This window comes from Tamandua tetradactyla, chromosome X, assembly GCF_023851605.1.
Source record: "Tamandua tetradactyla isolate mTamTet1 chromosome X, mTamTet1.pri, whole genome shotgun sequence".
NCBI lineage: Eukaryota > Metazoa > Chordata > Mammalia > Pilosa > Myrmecophagidae > Tamandua > Tamandua tetradactyla.
Window position 1 is genome coordinate 72,108,299 of NC_135353.1, and position 23,066 is coordinate 72,131,364.

General features: G+C 39.5%; 2 protein-coding genes across 3 annotated transcripts; one reads left to right on the forward strand and one right to left on the reverse strand.

Moving 5' to 3' along the window:
- Positions 1-13: 13 nt before the first annotated feature.
- GLA (galactosidase alpha) lies at positions 14-12,030 on the forward strand. Of its 2 annotated transcripts, none has more exons than XM_077145786.1 (7): positions 14-354; positions 3,381-3,555; positions 5,291-5,468; positions 6,871-6,962; positions 10,650-10,811; positions 10,917-11,114; positions 11,461-12,030. In XM_077145786.1, exons 1-7 carry the CDS (start codon positions 122-124, stop codon positions 11,770-11,772), a joined length of 1,350 nt encoding a protein of 449 aa, XP_077001901.1. In that variant the 5' UTR covers positions 14-121; the 3' UTR covers positions 11,773-12,030. The 2 variants fall into 2 exon arrangements, with proteins under 2 accessions (XP_077001901.1, XP_077001902.1); XM_077145787.1 differs by having other exon boundaries at positions 18-315.
- A 383-nt stretch (positions 12,031-12,413) lies between these two features.
- Positions 12,414-14,655, reverse strand: RPL36A (ribosomal protein L36a). Its single transcript, XM_077145790.1, has 5 exons — positions 14,591-14,655; positions 14,113-14,218; positions 13,872-13,939; positions 12,748-12,870; positions 12,414-12,483 (listed from the first exon to the last, which is right to left on the reverse strand). The coding sequence occupies exons 1-5, from the start codon at positions 14,591-14,593 to the stop codon at positions 12,463-12,465; spliced, it is 321 nt and encodes a 106-aa protein (XP_077001905.1). The 5' UTR covers positions 14,594-14,655; the 3' UTR covers positions 12,414-12,462.
- Positions 14,656-23,066: the final 8,411 nt, after the last annotated feature.

The window sequence follows — 23,066 nt, forward strand, 5'->3', positions numbered from 1 at the left end:
GGGATAATCGTCCCAGTTGCCTGAGAAACAATTACGTCATTATTCAATAACCCTTCGTTGATTGGACCGCCTCTAAGGTTAAACTTGAAATCCAGGTTGCCCGCGGGGGATTTTTGAGACTATGAAGCTGAGGAGCGGGGATTCACGGCTCTACTGCGCACTTTCTCTTGGAGTCCTGGCTCTGGTTCTCTGGAGCGCCCGTAGGGCTAGGGCCCTGGACAATGGCCTGGCGGTGACCCCTACCATGGGCTGGCTGCATTGGGAGCGCTTCTTGTGCAACGTTGACTGCCAGGAAGAGCCGGATTCCTGTATCAGGTGTCAGAGATATTGGGTGCCCCCTCTCTTCGCCTTTCGGTGTGTCTGTCGTGGTGTGTTTGGGGTTATGTACTGTCTCAACGGGAACCTTTGATCTGAAGTAAGAGGTCCCCTCCTGCTGCGACCTTCTTTTACCCTCAGTAAATTGTCCTGGGTCATGACTAGCCCTAAACTTCTCCTTGTTACCCCTTTCTGTGGCAGAAGTTAGGCCAGTGGCCCCTACTTCTACCCCACGTGCCCCCCCCCCCCCCTTTCCAGTCACCCAGCTGGGAACTTCATTTACCATACAGTTCCTTTCAGACCCTTCTTGCGAGCTTCTGTTCTGCCTGTACCGGGTAAGAGTATTGAGCACCGCTGGTGTTGGTAGGCGAGAGAAGTGATTAAGACCCATGGCCATGTCTTCCTCTCTGGGGTCACGGCTTTGTGTGATCTCTCAGATCTCACCCACCTCCTCGCCTGTGAATGTGGTGTGATAATGGAAAATTTCCTGGAGGAACTTTATCAATAGGCGAGGGTTGAGGCAGAATAAGACAGATATACCTATCTGATTCTCACATTGGGAAACCAATTCTTACTTCACCGAGCCGATTCAAGCCAGTAAAAAGCAGCTTGGGCAGATTGAAAGTTGACATTATCAGAGAGGCTCAGCAAAAAGCAACATGGGAAAAAAAGGGGAAAAAAAGCAACATGTAGATACTCAGCAGTCAGTTTACACAGCCGGAGACAGGTATGTGGGTGGTTTGTTGTCAGGATGAGAGGTTCTCCCCAAGTCCGATGTCCCAGATTTATCCCGGAAGAATTTCCATGTAAAGTCTAGAGTTGGTAATGGAGTTGGGGGTAGGGATGGATTGCTTGAAGGGAAATAAGACCCTCATTCAATCTCAGTTTTCTTATCTGTAAAATAGAAATACTAGTTTTTATCTCATAATGGCGAGCTTTCAATGGGATAATCCATGTAAAGTACATCGCACAGTGCCTGACCCTTCAATTAGGCATCTAGAGCAAATGTTCTTAATCTGGAGTCCATGGGAAAATGTATGTCAATCTGCAAATGTTTTTCTAGAGAGAAGTTCTCTAGCTTTCATCAGATTCTCAAAGGAATCTGTTATCTATAGGTCTACAAAAGGTTAAGAATCACTGATAGTGTTAAAAACATAACGTTAGCCATGATGCAGAAGTCCGTCTAAAGGCAGCAGTCCTAGAACATTCCTTTGTCCATAAGTGATTTCCATGAATGTCTTCACAGATAAAGTCAAGGTATTGGTCAAGACTTCACAAAAGAAGTTGGCCTTCCAAGTTTCAGACTAAGTCCATTGTGACCTTGGGGTACAGTGTGTGGCAATTGTGCCTATATGTTTTTTGTCTTTTATTTTTTTAAGTGGTCTTTGTCTTTTCATTGTTTTCAATAAAAATGGGATGATGTTTATGCTGTTAGTGGTTAACAGCTAGACTCAAGTTCTCCTGTCAGGGTTAAAATTCTAGCCCATCATTACTTAGCTTGGTGACCTTCAACAAATTAATTAACCTTTCTAAGTATAAATAAAATGCCTGGCATAGAATAAGATTCATAAATGAAAATTGCTTATAACCTGCTTTTTACTCTCATGCCATTTTTCCATGAAAAGTTAACGACCTTTTTCCACTTTGTATTCCATTGAATGTATATTCCATAATCTAAGCAATCCCCTGTTAGCTATTCAGGTTCTTTTCAAATCTTCATTATTATTTAAAAAAAAAAACCTGTAATTATCATCCTCAGACAACATTTTGTTCTGATTTTTTAGGATAAAATTTTTTAAATCTAATTACTGCATTCCAGGGTATGTTCAACTGTGTATGAAAATGCTTATTTCCTTGGTCAACACTGCATTTTGTCATTCTTTTAAAACTTTGCCAGTCTGATAGGTGAAAAGATGAATTTTTTTGTTTTATTTGCATTTTTCTGATTACTAAAGAGAGTGGATACCTTTTCGTATGTTAAATTGGCTTTTGTATAGTTTCTTTTATGGGTCCCCTGTTTATGGTCCCTATTTTTCAATGGAAGTGTATTTTGTTTCTCTATTTGTCCTATCAGACATTGGAAATATTTTTTACAATTGTTTTTGCTATATGTTTTGATTTTTATATAAACAAACCCATCAGTCTTTTCCTTTATGATTTTTTAAGAAAAAGTTCAGAAAGTGATCCTTCTAGCCATCTGATACCATGGAATTTATTATATATTAACTATGGCATTCATTATAGGAGAATAAAGCTCAGAAGCACTAAAGCTTTAGATGTAAACAAAATTCATAAGAAAGTGTTGGTGATAATATTATTTTGAGGTAGAAAAGGATTTTCTCAGCATGATCTTAAAACCTGAAATCATAAAGGAAAAGATTGATGGGTTTGTTTACATAAAAATTAAAACATAGCAAAAACCACTGTTAAAATTCCTTTTGGGATTTGTTCAAGGTTTCATTAAATGTATAAAATATTTTAGGGATACTTAGCTCTTGTTTTTTTGTTTTTTTAGCTTTTTTTTTTGTTTTTTACATGGGCGGGCACTGGGAATTGAACCTGGGTCTCTGGCATGGCAGCAAGAATTCTGCCACTGACTCACCATCGTACCACATTGACTTATCTAAGAGCAAATTAATGTCACTCCATTTATTCAAATCCTTTAGAAGTACCACTGACTTATTCATATGGGCCCTGCATATATCTTAAATTTATTTCTAGGTATTTTAGATTTTTCTTTTGTTCTTGCAAATGGGTTCTTTTCTCTCCAAATCGGTTATTGTTGATATCTAAGAAAGCTGTTGATTATGTTAACTTTTATAATTAGTCATCTTTACTGAGCTTTCTTAATTCTAATTGCCTTTTCAGTTTCATAATTTATTTCTCATTCTTATTTTAATTGTTTGGGGTTGTTGAGAAGGAAGAATTAAGGGGGGTGGGAAGACAGAAGAAAAGGGCCCAATGAAAAATCCATCAAATTATAAAACCACATGGTGCCTGACAAATAGGAAGTACCCAAGTGTTTGTTGAATGAACTGTAGTGATTTTCGGACGTTTTCTTTCAGTGAGCAACTCTTCATGCAAATGGCAGACCTCATGGTAGCTGATGGCTGGAAGGATGCAGGTTACAAGTACCTCTGCATTGATGACTGTTGGATGGCTCCCAAACGAGATTCAAAAGGCAGACTTCAGGCAGATCCTAAGCGCTTTCCTGGTGGAATCCGCCGCCTGGCCAATTATGTGAGATTATAGATACATCTCTTTCATTCAGGGGACTGTTATCACTTCTGAATAGAGCTTGTTCAGAAACAGCCCTGGTGACACTTAGAAAGTAGGATAGCTGCAGTTGTCTGAACATTGAATTGTGAGGCTCATCAGGAGGAGTTTTCAGCCCATCCACAGACACAAGTTTTGCAATAGCTCTAGAGGCCCATCTTGGAGAAGTTCTCCTTTTGCTGAAACCACTGAATTCTCTCGGAGGAAAAATGAACTTGGTTCTTGACATATGTGTGCATATATTTCCATATACTCTTTGAGAAGCTATTGGAATTGTACGATAATAGAATTTTTGAAGACAGAAAGAAATGCTCTGGAGACAAATCTATCATTGTCCCTATAAAGATAACATTTAGAATCCTATCTAATGAATCCAGCCCTAGCACATGGGGGATCACTAATTCCATCCTGACCAAAAGGGGCAAAAGAAATGTAACTAATAAAGTATTAGTGGCAGACAGAGTTTCAAATAGAGTTGAGAGGCTACTCTGGAGGTTGCTGTTACGCAAGGTTCTGTTAAACCTTGCTACCTATCATAACCTTCCAACCCCCAACTAGGACCATTCCAGCCAATCCTAAAGGACACCCAGGGCAATATATAAGATTCCACAAGGGTTCCATGCACTAGAGTAACTTTCCAGAAACCTATAACCTCCACATGGGTCCCTGGTCCAGATAAGTCCTGAAACCTAGCCCAGCCTCTCCAGAACATCAGGTAGTTCCATCTCCCTACCCCATATGAGTGACAGACCCTTCCAGTATGAAAAATTTAGAATTGCCATAGCCCAAACACCCCTAAAGAGAGGGATGGAAAGATCAAAGATGATGGTGGAGTTATACAGAGAAGAGAGGATTTAACAAATGAATACAAATGCTGAATCATTAAATTGATATCTCTTTTAGTCTCCAGTATTTTAAATTTTTTTTTTTTTTTTTTTTTTTATTATTTTTTGTTTGTTTGTTTGTTTTGTTTTTACATGGGCTGGGGCCGGGAATCGAACCGGGGTCCTCCGGCACGGCAGGCAAGCATTCTTGCCCGCTGAGCCACCGCGGCCCGCCCTCCAGTATTTTAGAGCAGCTAGAAGTAAAAACCTAAAATTGTGAAATTGTAACCCATTTTAAACTCTGAGGTATGTTCTACAACTAATTGTGGTGCTGTGCTTTGAAATTTATAGTTTTTTGTATATATTTTTTTTCACAAAAAAAGAAGGGAAAAAAAGTCGATTGTGATGATAAAAAAAATATTTAAGCCCTCTAGCCTCCCATATTCTAGAGCACCTAGAAGGAAAAATATGAGAGGATGGAATGGTAGCCCATGACAAACTCTGTGGTCTGTCCTGTCACTACTTGTTGAAAAGTACTTTGAAAGCTATTGCCTTTTTATTTATTTGCTTTGTATATATGTTATACTATACAAAAAAAAATGTTAAAAAAAAAAAAAAAAGAATCCTATCCAAGCAGGATTAGAGTGCTTGGCAACTTTCTCCTCTGTCTGTGCCATAGCGCCTTTCAACTAGTTCAGCAGAATTGGCAGATTTGCTATTTGTCTCCCAACAAACTCATCTGGATAATTTGGGGATTGTGAGAAAAAAAGGCCCTGATGCCTAGTGAAGTAATCTTATCTGCCTGGAGTGATTCTCTCTTTTTGCCATGTCATGATTGCCCCGTTATTGTGGTGACTCTGTTTCCTCTATTTCAGGTCCATAGCAAAGGACTGAAGCTAGGGATTTATGGAGATGTAGGAAACCATACCTGTGCAGGCTTCCCTGGGAGTTTTGGATACTACGACATTGATGCCAAGACCTTTGCTGACTGGGAAGTAGATCTACTAAAATTTGATGGTTGTTACTGTGACAGTTTGAAACATTTGGCAGATGGTATGTTTCACTCAAGAGATTTAGCCATGGATAAAGGGAGGAATTTTGAGGCCAAGTATCTGAATATCCAAAGAACTAATCTTCAAATTTTAAATGCCCATTCACAGTACTGGAAATAATTGTCAGAGATTCCCACCTCTTCTTTCAGTTTGTCCATTCGTTCATTCATTCATGTGAAATCCACACATGCTCAGCCCTGGCTAATATTGTACACTCTTAATTTGAGAGGGCTTTCAGACTCTATTAAAATTTGTCATTGTATCCTCAGGAAGCTAAGTATAGAACTGCCATATAACCCAGCAATACCATTGCTAGGTATCTACTCAGAGGACATGAGGGCAAGGACACAAACGGACATTTGCACACCAATGTTTATTAGCAGCATTATTTATAATTGCCAAGAGATGGAAATAGCCCAAATGTCCATCAACAGACCAGTGGCTAAACAAGCTGTGGTATATACAATTGATGGAATATTATGCAGCTGTAAGACAGAATAAAGTTATGAAGTATGTAACAACATGGATGGACCTTAAGGACATAATGCTGAGTGAGATTAGCCAGAAACAAAATGACAAATATTGTATGGTCTCACTGATTTGAACTAACATTAATGAATGAACTTGGAGAATTTCAGTTAAGAACAGAGGTCATCAGGAGATAGAAATAGGGTAGATACTGGGTGATTGGAGCTGAAGGGATGCAGATTGTACGACAGAACTGATTGAAAAAATTCAGAAATGGATAGCACAATACTACCTGATTGTAGCACAATAATATTAGAACACTGAATGAAGCTGAATGTGAGAATGATAGAGGGAGGAGGCCTGGGAGCACAAATGAAATCAGAAGGAAAGATAGACAATAAAGACTGAGATAGTATAATCTAGGAATGTCTAGAATGTATAATGATAGTGACTAAATTTACAAATTTAAAAATGTTTTTGCATGAGGAAGAACAAAGGAATGTCAATAGTGCAGGGTGTTGAAAACAGATGGTAAATAATATTTTAAAACTTATGTGTGAGACTAAAGCAAAAAAATGTTTATTTAGTACAAAAAAAAATTGTCATTGTAAATCTCTATAATATCATGTGTGTATGGTACCCTTGCCAAAAAAAAAAAAAGAGGGGAAAGAGTCCAGGATCTGTCAGTCATAGAGGAAAATGCATCTTCATTCCTTCTTATTGTCTCAAGATACTCACCATTCCTGTACTACCTCCTCAGAACAATCCTAGCAGTCTGAGAGGTACTGTACACTGTTTAAGCCTAGAGCAGCCTTCTGTCTGCTGCTGGTTTAAAACATAAATATGGACCTTCTAGGCAGCCTCTTTTTAAAATATTTCGCTTCAGCTGGAAATTCCCTTCTTTAACTTATTTTAACCATTGTTTTCTCATACAGGTTATAAGTACATGTCCTTGGCCCTTAACAGGACTGGCAGAAGCATTGTGTACTCCTGTGAATGGCCGCTTTACATGAGGCCCTTTCAGAAGGTGAGCTAGTGAGCCCAAAATTCACTATAGCCTTGCTGCTAGATTTTCAAAACTTGATAATCTATTGCAAAATTGCTAGTCACTGTGTGATTGTGAAAACCTTGTGTCTGATGCTCCTTTTATCTACCTTATCAACAGACGAGTAAAACATATGGAATAAAGATGAATAATAGGGGGAACAAATGTTAAAATAAATTTAGAGTGAAATGCTGGTGATCAGTGAGGGAGGGGTGGGGAGTATGGTATGTATGAATTTTTTTCTGTTTTCTTTTTATTTCTTTTTCTGAATAGATGTAAATGTTCCAAGAAAAAAAATTGCTAGTCACTATATCCTCTCAGACTCCAGCCACTTCTCACCATCTCTGCTGCTGTAATTGAAGTCCAAGCTACCATCATCTGGGAAGTGATCTTTGTTTCTTCCCTTTATCTCACCATTTGCATCCTATCCACTAGCCATCTCATCAGTACTACTTCCAAAATATACCCTGAACCACAGTCCACTTCTTTCCACCACCACTACCACCCTGATCATATAAGCCACCATCATCTCTCAACCCAAATTGCTGCAACAGCCTGACCTACTTGTACTCCTTGCCCCCACCCCCAAGTGCAATTCCAAGGCAGGCAAGGGCCAGATTAAATTGGGCCAGGTAGGCCTCTTCAACCTTATTTTCCATCAGTTTCCCAAACTACACTGAATTTTCTTTCTGTCCCTCAAACCCCAAGCCTGTTGCTGCCTCAGAGCTTTTATACTTGATTTTTATTTTGGGCCTGGAATGCTCTTTCCCCAAGATTTTTAAATAGCTAGCTCTTTATCATTGAAGCCTCAGATTACATACTCAGACAGCTCTTCTCCAGCTACTTTAAAAGACCTATTCATTCTTTAACATATTACCTTGTTTCATTTCCTTCAAAGCACTTAGCACTATATGCAAGTTATTTGTTTACTTTGTTACCCCCAAGAGCATGTAAGCCCCAAGAGGGCAGGGACCTTGTATAACTTTATCAGTGTATCCCTAGCATATGGAAGTGATCTTTCAAATCTCATGAAAATAGTCTGCCCTCTTTCTCAACATTTTAAACCTCGGATATCCCACCTACCTACCTACCTACATACTTTTATTCATTCCATTAACAAATTATATGCCTAGAATTCAGATTGTGTTATATGCTTGACAGAGTCTAAGTAATTTTGCAGATTTTTCTTTTACTTAAGATTATTTACTTCTTCTTCTAAAAATAATACAAGTATGCCAAAGACCCGGGTTCGATTCCCAGTGCCTGCCCATACCAAAAGTAATACATGTTTATTTTAGAAAGTTTTGAAAATATGGTAAAGTATAAAGAAAATAATCTATAATCCTTACACCTTGTTACTTTTTGGTAAATTTCTACATAAAATGTTAAAGTTTAAATAGATTTTAAGTTATATGGCCCTACTCCTAAATAAAATTCTTACAATAAAATTTTATTATAGTTATAATTTAGATCTCATAGAGATCTTAGATCTGTAAACTAAGAAAAGGTTGCAAGTGCCTTCTTTCAACTTGTCTGCTTTCATCTTGCTGGGATGTTAATAGAAAGTTAATGAGATCTATCGTTCATATTTTAAAACTTCAACTTCTGTGGACCAAAGGGAGAGATATTTATTTGGTGCAAAATTTATATCTTGGGTAGTGCATTTCCTAATTTAACTTGTATGGTCGTTTTAGTTGAACACCATAAGTACATGGAATCTCGAATAGGGCATGAGATTTTGTTGGTTTGTCCAGGTTAGTGTGATTCCCCAATATATCCCAGAGTAATGTGGGCACTGAATAAAGAATTATTTGCCATGTGGCCTTTCTCTCAGCCAACATGGCAAGCAAATTCACTGCCCTCCCCCGTCTCTACGTGGGACATGGCTCCCAGGGGTGTAAACCTCCCTGGTGATGTGGGACAGAAATCCTAGAATGAGCTGGGACTCAGCATCAAGGGATTGAGAAAACCTTCTCAACTGAAAGGGGGAAGAGAGAAATAAGACAGTGTCAGTGGCTGAGAGATTTCAAATAGAGAGGTTATCCTGGAGGTTATTCTTATGCGTTATATAGATAGCCTATTTTTAATTTAAGGTGTATTAGGGAGACTAGAGGGAAGTGCCTGAAACTGTAGAGCTGTGTTCCAGTAGCCAAGTTTCTTTGGTGATTGTATAATGATATAGATTTCACAGCAGTGACTGTGTGATTGTGAAAATCTTGTGCTGATGCTTGTATCTATGGTATGGACATATGAGTAAAAAATATGGATTAAAAAGAAATTAATAGGATTATCAAATGTTAAAATAAATTCGGTAGAGGGAGTAAGGGGTATGGTATGTATGATGTTTTTATTGTTTCTTTTTCTGGAGTGATGTAAATGTTCCGAGAAATTATCATAGTGATGAATAATAAACTATGTGATGATATTGTGAGCCACTGATTGAACACAAAGTATGGAATATTCATACATTAAGAATGTTCGTGTTGTATGTGGATTGGTTTTATTAATAAAAAATGATCCTGGTGAAGAATGAAAAAAAAGTATTTGCCTCATCACCCTTTTGACAATTTCTGATATTCTCGCAAGCAGTGGGAACAACCAAATCAATAGGCCAAGCTCTCAATCTTGTGGTTTGCCCCTATGAAACTTATTCCTACAAAGCCTAGGCTATGGCCTACTTAAAATTAGCCCTAAGTGATCAAAGGGTAAGGGGTATGGTATATATGAATTTGTTTTCTTTTTATTTCTTTTTCTGAATTGATGCAAATGTTCCAAGAAATGATCATGATGATGAATATACAATTATGTGATGATATTGTGAGTTATTGATTATATAACAAGAATGGAATGATCATGATAAGAATGTTTATATTTGTATGTTGAATAAAAAATAAATTTAAAAAAAGACTCACCCAGAGACCCTCTTTTGTTGCTGAGATGTGGCCTAAGCCAACTGGGCAGGTAAACTCACTGCCCTCTCCCCCGCCACACACACACACAGGACATGACTCCCAGGGGTGTAAATATCCCTGGCAATGTGGGACAGATATCTGGGAATAAGCCAGGTCCCAGCATCAAGGGATTGAGAAAATCTTCTTGATCAAAAGGGGGAAAAAAATAAGACAAAATAAAGTTTTAGTGGCTGAGAGATTTCAGAGTCAAGAGGTCATCCTGGAGGTTATTCTTATGTATTATATAGATACCCCTTTTTAGTTGATGGTGTATTAGAGAGGCTGGAGGGAAATACCTGAAACTGTTGAGCTGTTTCTGTAGCCTAGATTCTTGAAGATGATTGTATAAAGATATAACATTTACAATGCCTGTGTGATGAAAATGTTGTGTCTGATGCTCAACAGATGAGTAAAAACACTATGGATAAAAACAAGTAATTGGAAGGACAAAGGGTAAAATAACTTGGGTAGATGGAAATACTAGTGGTGAATGAGAGGGAGGGGTAAGGGTACAGTATGTATGATTTTTTTTTTCTGGAATGATGCAAATGTTCTAAAAAATGATCATGATGATGAATACACAACTATGTGATGATATTGTGAACCACTGATTGTACACCATGTATGGAATGTATGTGTATGAATATTTGTCAATAAAAATATTTTAAAAATAAAAGCCTACAAAAAAAGGTTAATCAGACCTTAACTGTTTTCACAGCCCAATTACACAGAAATCCGACAGTACTGCAATCACTGGAGAAATTTTGGTGACATTTTTGATTCCTGGCAAAGTTTAAAGAGTATTTTGGACTGGACATCTTCTAACCAGGAGAACATTGTTGATGTTGCTGGACCAGGGGGCTGGAATGACCCAGATATGGTAAGTATCCTCTTTGTTCCGAGACCCTGCAGTGGGGCTATTTCCTCTTTGGCATTCAAGATAAACTGTGAATGTCTCCTTTGAATTATTCATTCTTTATCCCAGTTAGTGATTGGCAACTTTGGCCTCAGCTGGGATCAGCAGGTAACCCAGATGGTTCTCTGGGCTATCATGGCAGCTCCATTACTCATGTCTAATGACCTCAGAAACATCAGCCCTCAAGCCAAAGCTCTACTGCAAAATAAGGATGTGATTGTCATCAACCAGGACCCCTTGGGCAAGCAAGGCTATCGGCTTCGAAAGGTATAGTCAATAATGCTGAGGGAGGAAATAGCAATCAGCCAGGAACATGTTTTCCTGCCTTGTCCAGTAGATTTAGATCTAGTTAATCCAAATTTATTCTGATCGTATATTCTAAGGTACAGTTTGTTTGGGGCCTGTGAGGTCGTGCACTGATCTTAGAGAATTTGGGTTTTTTTTCCTTAATCTTCGTATTAGAATTGGTAATGAGGCTCCTTTATTCTAGAGCCATTTCCAAAATATGCTATTTTAGTTTTTCCTACAAGTGCTTGATAGCTCATTTAGTTAAGACTAAATGTCAGAGCTAAAAATAGCAACTTACTAAGCTATCATACCTGTTGGTTTTTAGGAAGACAACTTTGAGGTGTGGGAGCGACCTCTCTCAGGCTTAGCCTGGGCTGTGGCTGTGGTAAACCTACAGGAAATTGGTGGACCTCGTTATCACTCCATCTCAATTGCTGCCCTGGGTCGAGGAATGGCCTGCAATCCTGCCTGCCTCATCACCCAGCTCCTCCCTGTGAAGAGAGAGCTTGGGTTCTATGACTGGACTTCAATCTTAAAAATGCGAGTAAATCCCACAGGCACTGTTTTGTTTCAGCTAGAAGGAACAAGCCATACTATTGTCAAAAAACCTCCTTTGCAGGATACAGATACATTATGACCTAGAATACAAAGCAAGTATGTATAACTTTGTCCCATGAGTCGGTGGTCTTCAAACTGGGCTATGTGGACATGGCTAATTTTAAGGGACTTAATCTGCTAATTCCTTTTCCTGAAATTGGTTTTAAGCCACTTCCCCTTTTTTAATTACCCTTTGCCCACACAAGCAAAAAAAAATAAAGGCTTACCTTACCATGAAAATGCCTACTCAAAATACAAAGTACAATTATGTCTTCTTCAATAAAACTAGAGAACTTAATTATCAGATAGAATATCTATATCCTTGTGTACAGATATTAGCCTAGAGAACGGTGCTAAAATCCATTAAAGAATATTTGAAGTAGCAAGGATGAGACAGATTATTTGACATCTGGTAAATGCTCACCTTACACTCACCATGTTAATCTCCCTCTATTATCCTGAGTTTCAAGTCTCTATCATCCATGACTATCAATGATCATTGTTCTTAACACAACTGGAACCCCATAAAGCCCTAAAGGATTAGATGGTACAGTTAAATCATCTCTATTCAATGTTATTACCTCAACACCAAATTCAACCCAAAATAGGTTGTGTACGCCAAAGACCCATCAAGCATTAAATTCCCAACAAGAGGGAGCCAAAAGACCAAATGCAACCAAATGAAGTGACCATAACCTCAAGATTTTATTGTCATAACAAAAGACAAGTCTTAGAACTGGATCACTTGGCCCTGTAATGGAACAGAAAAAAAAAGGTCAGTTTTGTATTTTGCAGAGAATATCTTGTGTTTTTTTCCTAAAGGGGTCACCATCTTTAAGTCTTCTCATTCTTCCTTCCCTACTTAAACCAAAACTAGCACCAAAATCCTTATACCTCCTCCTTCGGCCATGGATCTAGTTATTTTTAGAGAACAATGCCCCTGGATCTCTAAGCCACAATAAGCAATGTTCACCTCTTCAAATATGAAAGCTACCTCCTACCCATAATTATATACCTTTCTCTTCTTGTCTCCTCCCAGTTCAAAATGTTTGCATCTCTTAATAGCCAGCATTCTCTTAGACCTGCAGTTGGGCTCAACGCATTCAAGCCTCAGTACAATCTTCTTTGTAGTTTTAGCCTGGAAAAAAATTAGGTCATAAATCACTACAGAAAATCACTTTCTTCAAAAATATGACTACAGTGAGTTAACTACTTAAAACAAAGTGCAAAACTTTATTGACATTAAAGCTGTGATGATGTCTTTAGCTGCAAGGGGAAAAAAAATTAGTGGATTTAAGAGAAAATGTAATTTCCAGACTAAAAATGAGCAAAGATGACAAGATTATCCAATTTTCATAAAGTTCTACTATCAATATTTCATTCAAAACATCCTAGAAGGGATTCCTACCAAAAAGGTACTCACGGTGCCGCCTTGAACTTGTGGTTCTTTGAGCAGCTCATATGAATTTCGTATATTCCAACCAAAAACAGTCAACCAATTCCATGCCATTATGAACTAAACACATCTTTCACAATTTATTAAATAGGGTAAATAACTGTTACTTAGCATCTATCAATTCTCCTAAACTACCTATAAATAATCATGTCTAAAATTTATGTGCAGTAAACTGAATTATTTACCTCCATGTACACTCTCCCCTAGTACTCAACTTTAAGTCTGCCCCTTCAGTTTGTAGTTTTCAGAAAGTCAAACCCTGACTAGAATCTTGCGACCTTTCAGAAACTCATTCAGACTGACAGTGACAAAAATACCAAATTTAGGAGGCCAGGTGAAGGCCTAAATGCTATTCACGAGTTTTAAGACTTCACAAGATAGGTAACAGACAACTGGAGGCTTCTGAGCTGAGAAACTAAAAAAGGAACAATTCCTGCAGCAACCAAAAGCTGGGGACTCACGGGGACATGACAGCAGTACAGGGCAACAAGGAACCAGCTTCAGTCTTTAGACATGTTGCTGCAAGCAATTTAGATAACGTCACTGATCCTATACTATACCTATATAGTAGAGGCACTATACTACTATACCATGTCTATCTTAAGAGGTCTGAGAACTACTAACAACAAATGCAAGGCTCTCACCACAGTAACTGGTAAACCTGTCAAATAACAATTACTAACCTTCTTCCGGAAAATCGGCTTAGTCTGCCCACCGTAGCCACTCTGCTTCCTGTCGTAACGCCGCTTTCCTGGAAAATTAAAATGATTTGTTACGGTGTCCTGGAAGACCACAAATCATAACAGCCCCACAGAACTCTTCTTGTGAGATCTACAGCCATAAAAATCAATCAAAACTGAGCTCGTATATTACACTACTACAAAAATGCCACATTAAAGCCCAATTATGTAAAACTCTGCTTACCCTGGGCATAGAGAGAATCCTTGCCTTTCTTGTACTGTGTCACTTTGTGGGGTTGGTGCTTGCCGCACTTCTTACAGAAGGTCCGGCGGGTTTTAGGAACGTTCACCTAGTAAATAAATCGTTCAGAACGAGCAGTGTTATCAAACCACAACGGCAGAACGCCCTACTGAAACCCGGACGTGGCACAGGACAACACGCTTGGAGCTGATTAGAAAAGCAGTCCAGGCAGAGAATTCTCTGCTAAGCCCCAAAGCGGGAAGGGAACATAACTCCACCCCCGGGCTACCAGCTAAGTCCACCTCTTCGACCCCACCACTTCAATTCCCGGCTCCAGAGCCGGGTGCCTTCAGGGCCGACCTCGAGGGTTTTTTAGCACATCGAATCCAGACAGAGGTCTGGACCCATCGCGGGACAGCACAGTCAATGTGGAAGGGAAGGATTAAACTGGATGTCATCGGGCCGTACCCCACCATCCTACCATGTCTACAGAGCGCTAACAGCCCGAAAAGAAAGACGCGCAGCCGGAAACGGAAGTATATAGGAGGTTCCCGCTCGCACTTCCTCCTGGGAGTCGGTGGGAGCGACCATAGAGTCTAAGGCTCTGCTCGCAGCGCCCTCCGACGACTGAGAAGATTCGGTTCAGAGTAGCTGGCGGAGCTTAAAGCTTTGCTAGGCTGAAGGCTGTCCCTTTCTCTCAACCTCCTTCCGCCCCGAGCTTTACAACTTATCATCACTTTTGGCATACTGTTGGATAGCAGTTTCAGGCGGAGCTAGTAGTGCTCTTCCCTGACCCTCTGACCGCCCTGTACCAAAGGGAAGCAGGGACTAGGGACGAGTGAAGAGGCCCTTCACCTTTGTGTTCCGTTCCTGTTCCACCATGGGCTCCGGGAGGGTCTTTCACAGCGAACTGCTGGTTCACTGAAGGCCTAGAGGGAACCAGGTGTTCCAGGTCATCTATCACAAGGCCAGTTGATCCATTCAACAAATATTTATTGAATACCTATTTATGTACCCGCAGCACCGTTCTAGGGGAGGGACACAAATAATCACACTCATATATCGATATTTACAGTATTTTGAAGAAGAGGAACAATAATCAACATTAAAGAAGCCTCCTTTTGTTGAGGGAATATAGGTTCTAAAAAGTAACAGTGACATTGTTTGGCTCCCACAATAGTAATAATCAGGCCAAGAGATAGAAAAGTAGGCAGCAGCTCTCCTTTCCTGCGTACTGGGCGGGTGGAAGCAATAGACACTTCCAGAGAGTCTAGCAGAGAAAGACTGTAAGGTCATTTTGAATTATGTTAGTACTAGGTGCCAGACAGGTTATTAAACATTTAGAATTAATTATCTCACATAATTTGCACAGTAATTCTAGGAGGTAGGTGGTATTATTATTCCCATTTTACAGATGAGGAAATTGAACCTGTGGGATGTTAAATGGCTTGCCCAGTATCCACAGTATTTAGTGAAGCCAGGATGCAAACGCAAATGATCTGACACCGGAGCCTGGGTTCCTGTACCATCAAACGATATTCCTGTTGTTGCCTAATAATTATAATAGCTAACAACTAGTGAGCACTTATTATATGCCAGGCATTCTCGTAATTACCTCACATGCTAGCTCTTTTGGTCCTGACAACAACCCCAAGGTACATACCAATATTCATTTTACCGGTGAGGACACTGAGGCACCAGAGACATTAAGTTCAAGTACCTAAAGTCGCACAGGTGGTTATTTTGTGGAGCTAGAATTTGAACCAGGGTAGTCTAACAACACAGACTTGCACTTAACCATAACATCATACAGGGAAAGCAGGGGCATCTGGGGGGTAGGCGATGGTGAAGAGAGAGAATTGAGCTGATATGAGCTAAGACACAAGAAGGGGTGCAATGGAACTAGGGGCTAATAAACGCCATAAAAGCCTGGCATCTCCTGATTTTGAAACCCTCCAGAAACACCCATGGGTCCTAAGCAACTCTCTGATCACAATCTTTTTTTGTTGTTTGGTCTCTGATAATGAGATAATATAATTATTACCACTACCTAAAAGTTTCTTTGCCAAACAGCCAGTCTGTAGGCCCACAACATTTTCTTCTTCTCTTCAGGCTCTTAAGCAATCTCACTGCTCTTTGGGGACTTTCTAAAGAGTTTTGATGTTGGTAACATGGAAATACAAGGACAGAGCACGTGGTCCCTCTTGGTCTAATCAACCTTCTTTCTGTTGCTCCTCGTGTGACAGGGTTTTGGTTTTGATTCCTTTTACCAATCCTTGTCTCTGTTTTGGACAAGTCTCTCCCCATTCAGTTCCACTAAGATGAAGGACTCTGACTAAATATGCCCTGACCTTGCAAAGTAGATAGTACATTCACTTTCCACTGTCTAGATACTTCACTTCTATAAGCAAAGCCTGATGTCACCTTGGCTTTACTGGCAGCTACGCCACTGATACTGTTTCACCTGATTACTATCAGCAAAAATCTTGAACCATTTTCACAAGTACTATTGCTATACCACTTAGCTCTGGAGTTTGTTTTTTTTTTTTTAAGTCCAAAGTTGGGCCCCACTTATGACACATGACCCTTAGCCCTGGTAAAATACACTTTGTGGAATTTGGCTTATCACTCCAGGTAATCAAGGTGTTTTCTAATCTAATTACCTTGTCCCTGCCGTCCAATCTAGCCCACATAGTCTTGCACCATGCGCAAATCAGCTAGACCGTTTTCTATATTTTCCTTAAAGGTCATAATTAAAAATATTGAACAGAATAGCACCAAGAACACAACCCTATATTACATGGGGAACCTTTTGAGTTGACACTAAGTCATTCATGTGCACTATTTGGGTACAGTCTTTCTGTCAATTTGGGTAAGTGTGCTAGAGGAATGGTTGTGTGGCACAGGGTGAGAAATAGCCTTGGGTTTATTTTCCCCTTTTCCCTGTCCTCCCTTTTCTAGATCTCTCCTTTTATGCCTACCAACTCCCAGTCTTCACCCCAAGATGGATCATGAGAAGGCATAAGTGACAACAAGCAGCATCTGACTCAAGAAAAGGGGAGGGAAGGTGAATTTCTGTGGACAACAGAAATTCCTGAATTCTGTTGTAGCTTTATGGGGGGGGCTAGTGAAAGGATATAAGATGTCAATAAAATAGGGAGCATATGCAACAGTAGTTATCCATCCAACTTGTGCAAATGTAACGATTAACCATTTTAATATCCTGCAAGTCTTTAAAAAAAAAAAGCCCTGCTGCCTTAAAAAATCCGACTTGTAAAAGGATCTGTGATCTGTTTCTACATTAAGGCACAGTGCCTCAGGGCAAGTAAATATAGGAGTATCTGATGTGTCCAGGTGGGCAAGCAGATGCTCTGTCACCAGGAGCTCAGTCACTATCACTGTCTTCCTGAGAGAATCCTCGGGGAGAATATTGCAGCTGAAATAGGCTAGGAAGCAGTTGAGAAAACATCAAGGCTTCAAGTAACGAAGCTAGTCTGATTTATTACTTGGCAGGAATAAAGAGAAAAGTATAAATTTTAAGAGTCGCTGAGGCAGAATTTTTTAAATGTTTTTTTATTGTATAATATAATAGATATATACAAAGCAAAGAAAGGAAAAAGCAATAATTTTCAAAGCACACTTCAACAAGTAGCTGCAGAACAGATCCCAGATTTGTCATGGGTTACCATTCTAGCATCTCTGGAGGTTTTGGAGCGGCTAGAAGGAAATTTGGGCTAGAAGGAATAGTAATATAGTGATTCAGCAGCCATACTCATTTGTTAAATCCCATTTTCTCTGTTATACCTCCTCTTTCTCCTTTAATCCTCCTCCCAATCTAGGGCTCTTTGGGGAATGTAAGGCAGAATTTTAAGTGGAGAAAGTTAGTATCTACAGAAAATGGGGAAGGGCACAATTCTTTGTTTGGGCTTACATTCTGACATTTTTTTTATCTTTAGAGAAAATGCTTTCTTAGAAAATGACTCAACAGGGGGAAGTCTTGCCTCTTCCCCTGTCACAGGGGTCCCTATGTGAGTACTCTCCATCCTTCTCCATCATGTCTAATTTGGTGACCCTGAGTCTCCTCTGCCTCAGAGGATAGGAGACTCTAAAGATACTCTACCTCGGCAGTCCCCTTTTTTCTGCCTCATCCAGTGTCTGTATTTCTCCCATTTCCTGCCTGCCCGCACTCTTTGTGCTGACCATCATCACAGTTCTTTAGTTATGCCATCCCTTTACCTTAAAGGAGGTCAGCCTGACTACCTGTCTGCTCAACCCAGCCCTGACTAGAGTCTCAGTGGCCCAGTAAGAAGTTCTTTCAGAGCTGGACTCAGGCTAGTAGTGTTAGAGGTCCCAAGTAAATGAAGGGCGGAGACAGCTGGAGGTGGGGGGTGGGGGCGGGGGCCGGAGGAACAGGGACAGTGGCAGGGAACCAGATACCACGCTGCTGAGAAGAAGAAAAAAATACATTGGTTTAACTCAGGAAACAAAAAAAGGGAACTGAGTGGCTGTGAAAGGGTGGGGTTTGCTCAGACTGTCCTTCCTCTCTGGACTGTAAGAGTATGTCTCCAGGGCCAGTGTCTTCTGAGATCGAGTCCCACCTTCAAAGTCCTGGCATCTCAATGCATCTGGGAGACTACCTGCATTAAGTCAGGAGTGAGGTGGGTCTGGGGCATGGCAGGGGCTGGGTAGCAGCAGTAAATGCCTTTCTTGGGGCTACTAAAGGCCAGAGAAAAAGCATGGCTGGTGCCATATAGTCTGCTGGCAGAGGAGGCTGACAGAGAGTTGCAGTGTCGTCAGCACAAGGCCCTGGCAGTCCCTTCAGGCTATCAGAAGGGCCTAAAAGGGTCTTTTCTGAGGATGGTTGTGGGAGGAAAATGAAGGGGAGAAAAGTAATAAGAGATGGCCATCTGAACAGGTAGTAAATGTTAGAAAGGGACACCTCTGCATAACTTGGCAGAAAAGTACCATTACATGTGGCTGCGGGATAAAAATAAGCTATTTAGTAATACATTGCTTGGAGACCCAAAATTTATAGTTGTGTCAATGATGCCTTTAGAAGAGGAAATTCTAAGAGGCAGATTCTCTGAGAAAATAGTAAAAACTCACATTACCACAACAGGCAGTTGACCCCTGTAAATGGGGAAACACACAGGCTAGGTTAGGTTGTAGGATGATACGTGGGGATGCAGCAGGACGAATTTTGCCAGGATCACAGCTAGCTTGTTGGAAAGATTGTGTGACGGGTGGCCCACCTCGTGGTAACAGTAATTAAGAGACTGAAGCAGAAGAAAGCAGCTTCAGCCCACACACTGTGTGGCCTACCCCTAAGGTCGTTGCAAAGTTTTCTGTTACCTTTGCCTACCATGTGCATTACTTTTTTACTCTTATCTTTGTTATTTCTGTCCTCCTCCTTCTCTACTCTCTCCTCTTTTCTCTACCCATCTTTCCTCTTCTTTATACCCTCCTTTATTTTGTTCATTACCTTATCCTCTGGCTCAGAGTTAGCCACTTAATAATTAATCGTTGAATTGCATTGAATTTTTCTTGCCCCTTACTCCTTCTTCCCCTGCTCTTTCCTCTTTCCCTTTTCTCCCAATTTGCCCATATGTTCTTCGTGGAGTTGCTGTGAGGAGTAATTGTTTTAATATATAAATCAACTAAAACAGTACCTGGCTCATAGTAAATGCTATTTATCAATGTTTGCTATATTTTCATTCTGCTTGAGACCTGCCATTGTCTCCAGAGGGTACTGCTTAGAGCAAATGGCATGGCATTTATAATAAAAAGGATTGCTAACCCTGATCAAGACATCCTTGGATGAAATGTTCGATCACCAAATGGAATCCCAGTGTAATATTCTAGCCACCCAGCTCTCAAAGCTAAATGTATCTGTCCCATAGGATGCATTTCTACAGACAGGCTTGCAACAATACCCTGAGTTTGAGGGGGTCTACAGAGCTCAGGGGCAGGCCTCTGTGCTTTCAGTTGTGTATTAGTTCTGGTTCTTGCTTCATTTTGCATGCTAAGCCCCTGAAGCAAGGGTGCTACAGCCTCTCTGGAGCCTGTTATTTCACAAAACAATGTTACCCTACAAACAAGCCACAAAATGCAAATACTCATGAAAACATAAAGCATTTGACCAGAAACAGCACCCCTAAACCTAGCCCTATGTGCTTTATTTGGATGACTTTGATATTCAGACTATATAAACTACTTTCTCATTATCAAGTCCAAAATCACATTGCTTATAGCTATTGATGTTTTTGTTTAGAATCCTTTGTAAATTCTTTATGGTGAGAATGAGTGTAACTATCCACCCACTTGTAGAGTATTAGTACAAGTTTAAATTATCATCACTATGATTTATTCCTTCCATTCATGCAAATTTCCTATAAAGGGTTTTCTAGTCTATGGACTAGACCCATGAAAGGAAGTGACAGGCATAAAGGGAAGATAAGGCTTATGAAAATCAAATTTTGGGTGTTCTCCAAAGAGTCCTCATATACCTGCTGCTTGTCCCCAATGATGGTGAGATCTCATTGGTAATTTCTGGGAATAAAGGAGAGCTAGAATTTTCAGTGAGGCAATGCTCAGCAAGCTAGAGAAGAAACCTTGACCTATTTCACCCAAAGCTGCTTGGCTATGCAAATGAGGCAGATCTCCTCTGAGGACCCTGAAACAATTGGGCCACATGTGACTTTCAGTTTCTATGGAGATTCAAGTACGGTAACTGAGGGTGTTCAGAGAGTTTTGGAATCCCAGGCTTTCTTCCCTACTCTCTGACAGTCATCTCCAGATGCATTTAGGGCTAATGTTGATTATTTGAATCTCAAAAAGATGCTCATTTCACCACCCTGCCTCCCTGAAATGAAAATAAACAATAATCTATTAATTTACTCCTAGAAGAAAGGAGTTCTAGAGAGTCAAGAGAAGTTAAATTTTAGACAAGTTGGAGATTTGAATATACTGGGGTCCAATATCACTGGCTCAGTGGGAAAAAAAAAAGACTAGTCTTTAGTACATTGAAGTGTAAATAAAAACTCAGTAAAAACATGGTTCGACATGGAGCAGAAAGGAGATAAAGTTGTTGGGAAAGGGGACTCTCAAAAACTGCTTTTTGGAGTGGAAATTAGTATTTCTGTGACTACTTTTTGGCAATATGTATCAAAATGCAAAATGTACATACTTTTTTACTTGGTAAATGATGCTTACAGAGAAATTCTAATAACAGGAAAATAATTAAGTATAATGTGAAACAAGAACATTAGATCTTTTTTTGTTGAAAGGTAAGGTATTGTGGACATGTGGATGGATGGATGGGTGGATGGATGATAATGTTAAGAGAGATAAGCAGGCTACAAATAGTATGGGCAATATAATTGATAAGGAAAATGCACTGAGAAAATGTAATGAATTATGCCAAACTATTAATGCCTCTTGATAATGAGTTTATAGTTTTTTTTTTCTTTTTACTATCCCTGTACTTGAAACATTTTTTTTAATGAATGTGTATTATTTTGAGGTCAAGGTAAAAAAAATAAATGAAATGTTTAAATCATGGAAAACAAAAGTAAATTTTCAAAGATGGCTAGATGGTGCACCAATCTGGAGAGGAAGATGGACACCCTAGAAATCAGCCTCGAGGCAGAGGGGCAATATTTAAAGTATTACCCTCACTCAGCAGCTGAATGTAAAGTTGCAGATTGACTGGCTCTCCTCTCATCATCACTTTGCAGAGTTTATTGGCTGTAGTGCAAGGCCAAAGAGATAATGAATTACAGAGATCTAGAAGTTTCCAAAACCACAGAATCGAAATGTAAAATGCTAACGAAATGTAAAAATCATAAAATTCTGGGGAAGAGCCAGAGCCCTGGGACCCCTTGGAAATGATTATAGCAGATGAGCATGTATATGATAGCATGCAGCCAGAAAACTGATTTTGGCTGGAGGTGTTCACCGTAAACTTAGTCACTCTGTAAAGCTGACCCCAAAGCTTGTTATCAAATAATTAGGTTTCACTGTGGTCTGAACAGAGTTTCTTGGGAATTTAACAAGAGTAATTAGATTGCTTTGTTGCTATGACTATGACTTTTTAAAGAAGACTTCTTGTTTGGTTCCAAGGCTAGTGAATTGTCAATCAAAATCCCAATCAGAACTTGAGGGATGCTTCCTGGAACTGAGAAGAGACTTTTGGCAAGGCCAAATTTAGCCCATTAGTTATATCCTACCTCTAATTAGACAGTTGATAATTATATCAGTTTTCAGGAAGACAGGACTGAAAAGGGAACAAAGGGTAGCTTGAAATGCATAGTCCAATAGATAAAGTGGACCTGGGTTTACCACTTTGTCTAAGTAACAGAGAAAAAAATTTTTGAGAGTAAGAAACTATGATCACATGTACAAGAATGTTCATGATAGCATCATTTATAATTAAAAACAAACAACCTGAGTGTCCATCAACAGGAGAATGGATAAATAAAGTGGTATGTTCATGGTATAGAATACTTTATACATATAAAAATGAATTGAAATGTATGAACCTAAGCTACAATGATAAGTAAATCTTAAAAAATTACATTAAGAAAAAAAAGCAAGTTGAAGAAGAATACATACCACTTATACAAAAATTTAAAACACACAAACCAATACTATCTATCTTTTGTGGGTATTTACACATCTGGTAATAATATAAAAACATGCCTGGGAACGATAAACACCAAATTCAAGATATTAGTAAACTGGTAACCTCTAAGGACGGAGAGAACTAAGATTGTGGAGGAGTACACGAGAGTTTTGACTCTATCAATAATATTTTATTTTTTAAATAATACCTGAAGCAATTCTGGCACAATATTAGGATTCTGTAGAGCTCATTGGTGAGCAAGTGAGTGAAAAGCTATTCCCTGCACTATCTATTTGAAATATTTCATAATATGAAAGAAAACATTCAATCAAAG

What these genes read in the sequence shown, in the direction of transcription:
- GLA (XM_077145786.1), top strand. Translation starts at nt 122, where the DNA reads ATGAAGCTGAGGAGCGGGGATTCACGGCTCTACTGCGCACTTTCTCTT. An exon ending in GCTGGAATGACCCAGATATG is followed by an intron (nt 10,812 to 10,916) that starts GTAAGTATCCTC and finishes TCTTTATCCCAG; the next exon opens with TTAGTGATTGGCAACTTTGG. An exon ending in AAGGCTATCGGCTTCGAAAG is followed by an intron (nt 11,115 to 11,460) that starts GTATAGTCAATA and finishes GTTGGTTTTTAG; the next exon opens with GAAGACAACTTTGAGGTGTG.
- RPL36A (XM_077145790.1), bottom strand. An exon ending in AGCCGATTTTCCGGAAGAAG is followed by an intron (nt 12,871 to 13,871) that starts GTTAGTAATTGT and finishes ATTTTTTTCCAG; the next exon opens with GCTAAAACTACAAAGAAGAT. An exon ending in GAGGAGACAAGAAGAGAAAG is followed by an intron (nt 12,484 to 12,747) that starts GTATATAATTAT and finishes GTTCCATTACAG; the next exon opens with GGCCAAGTGATCCAGTTCTA.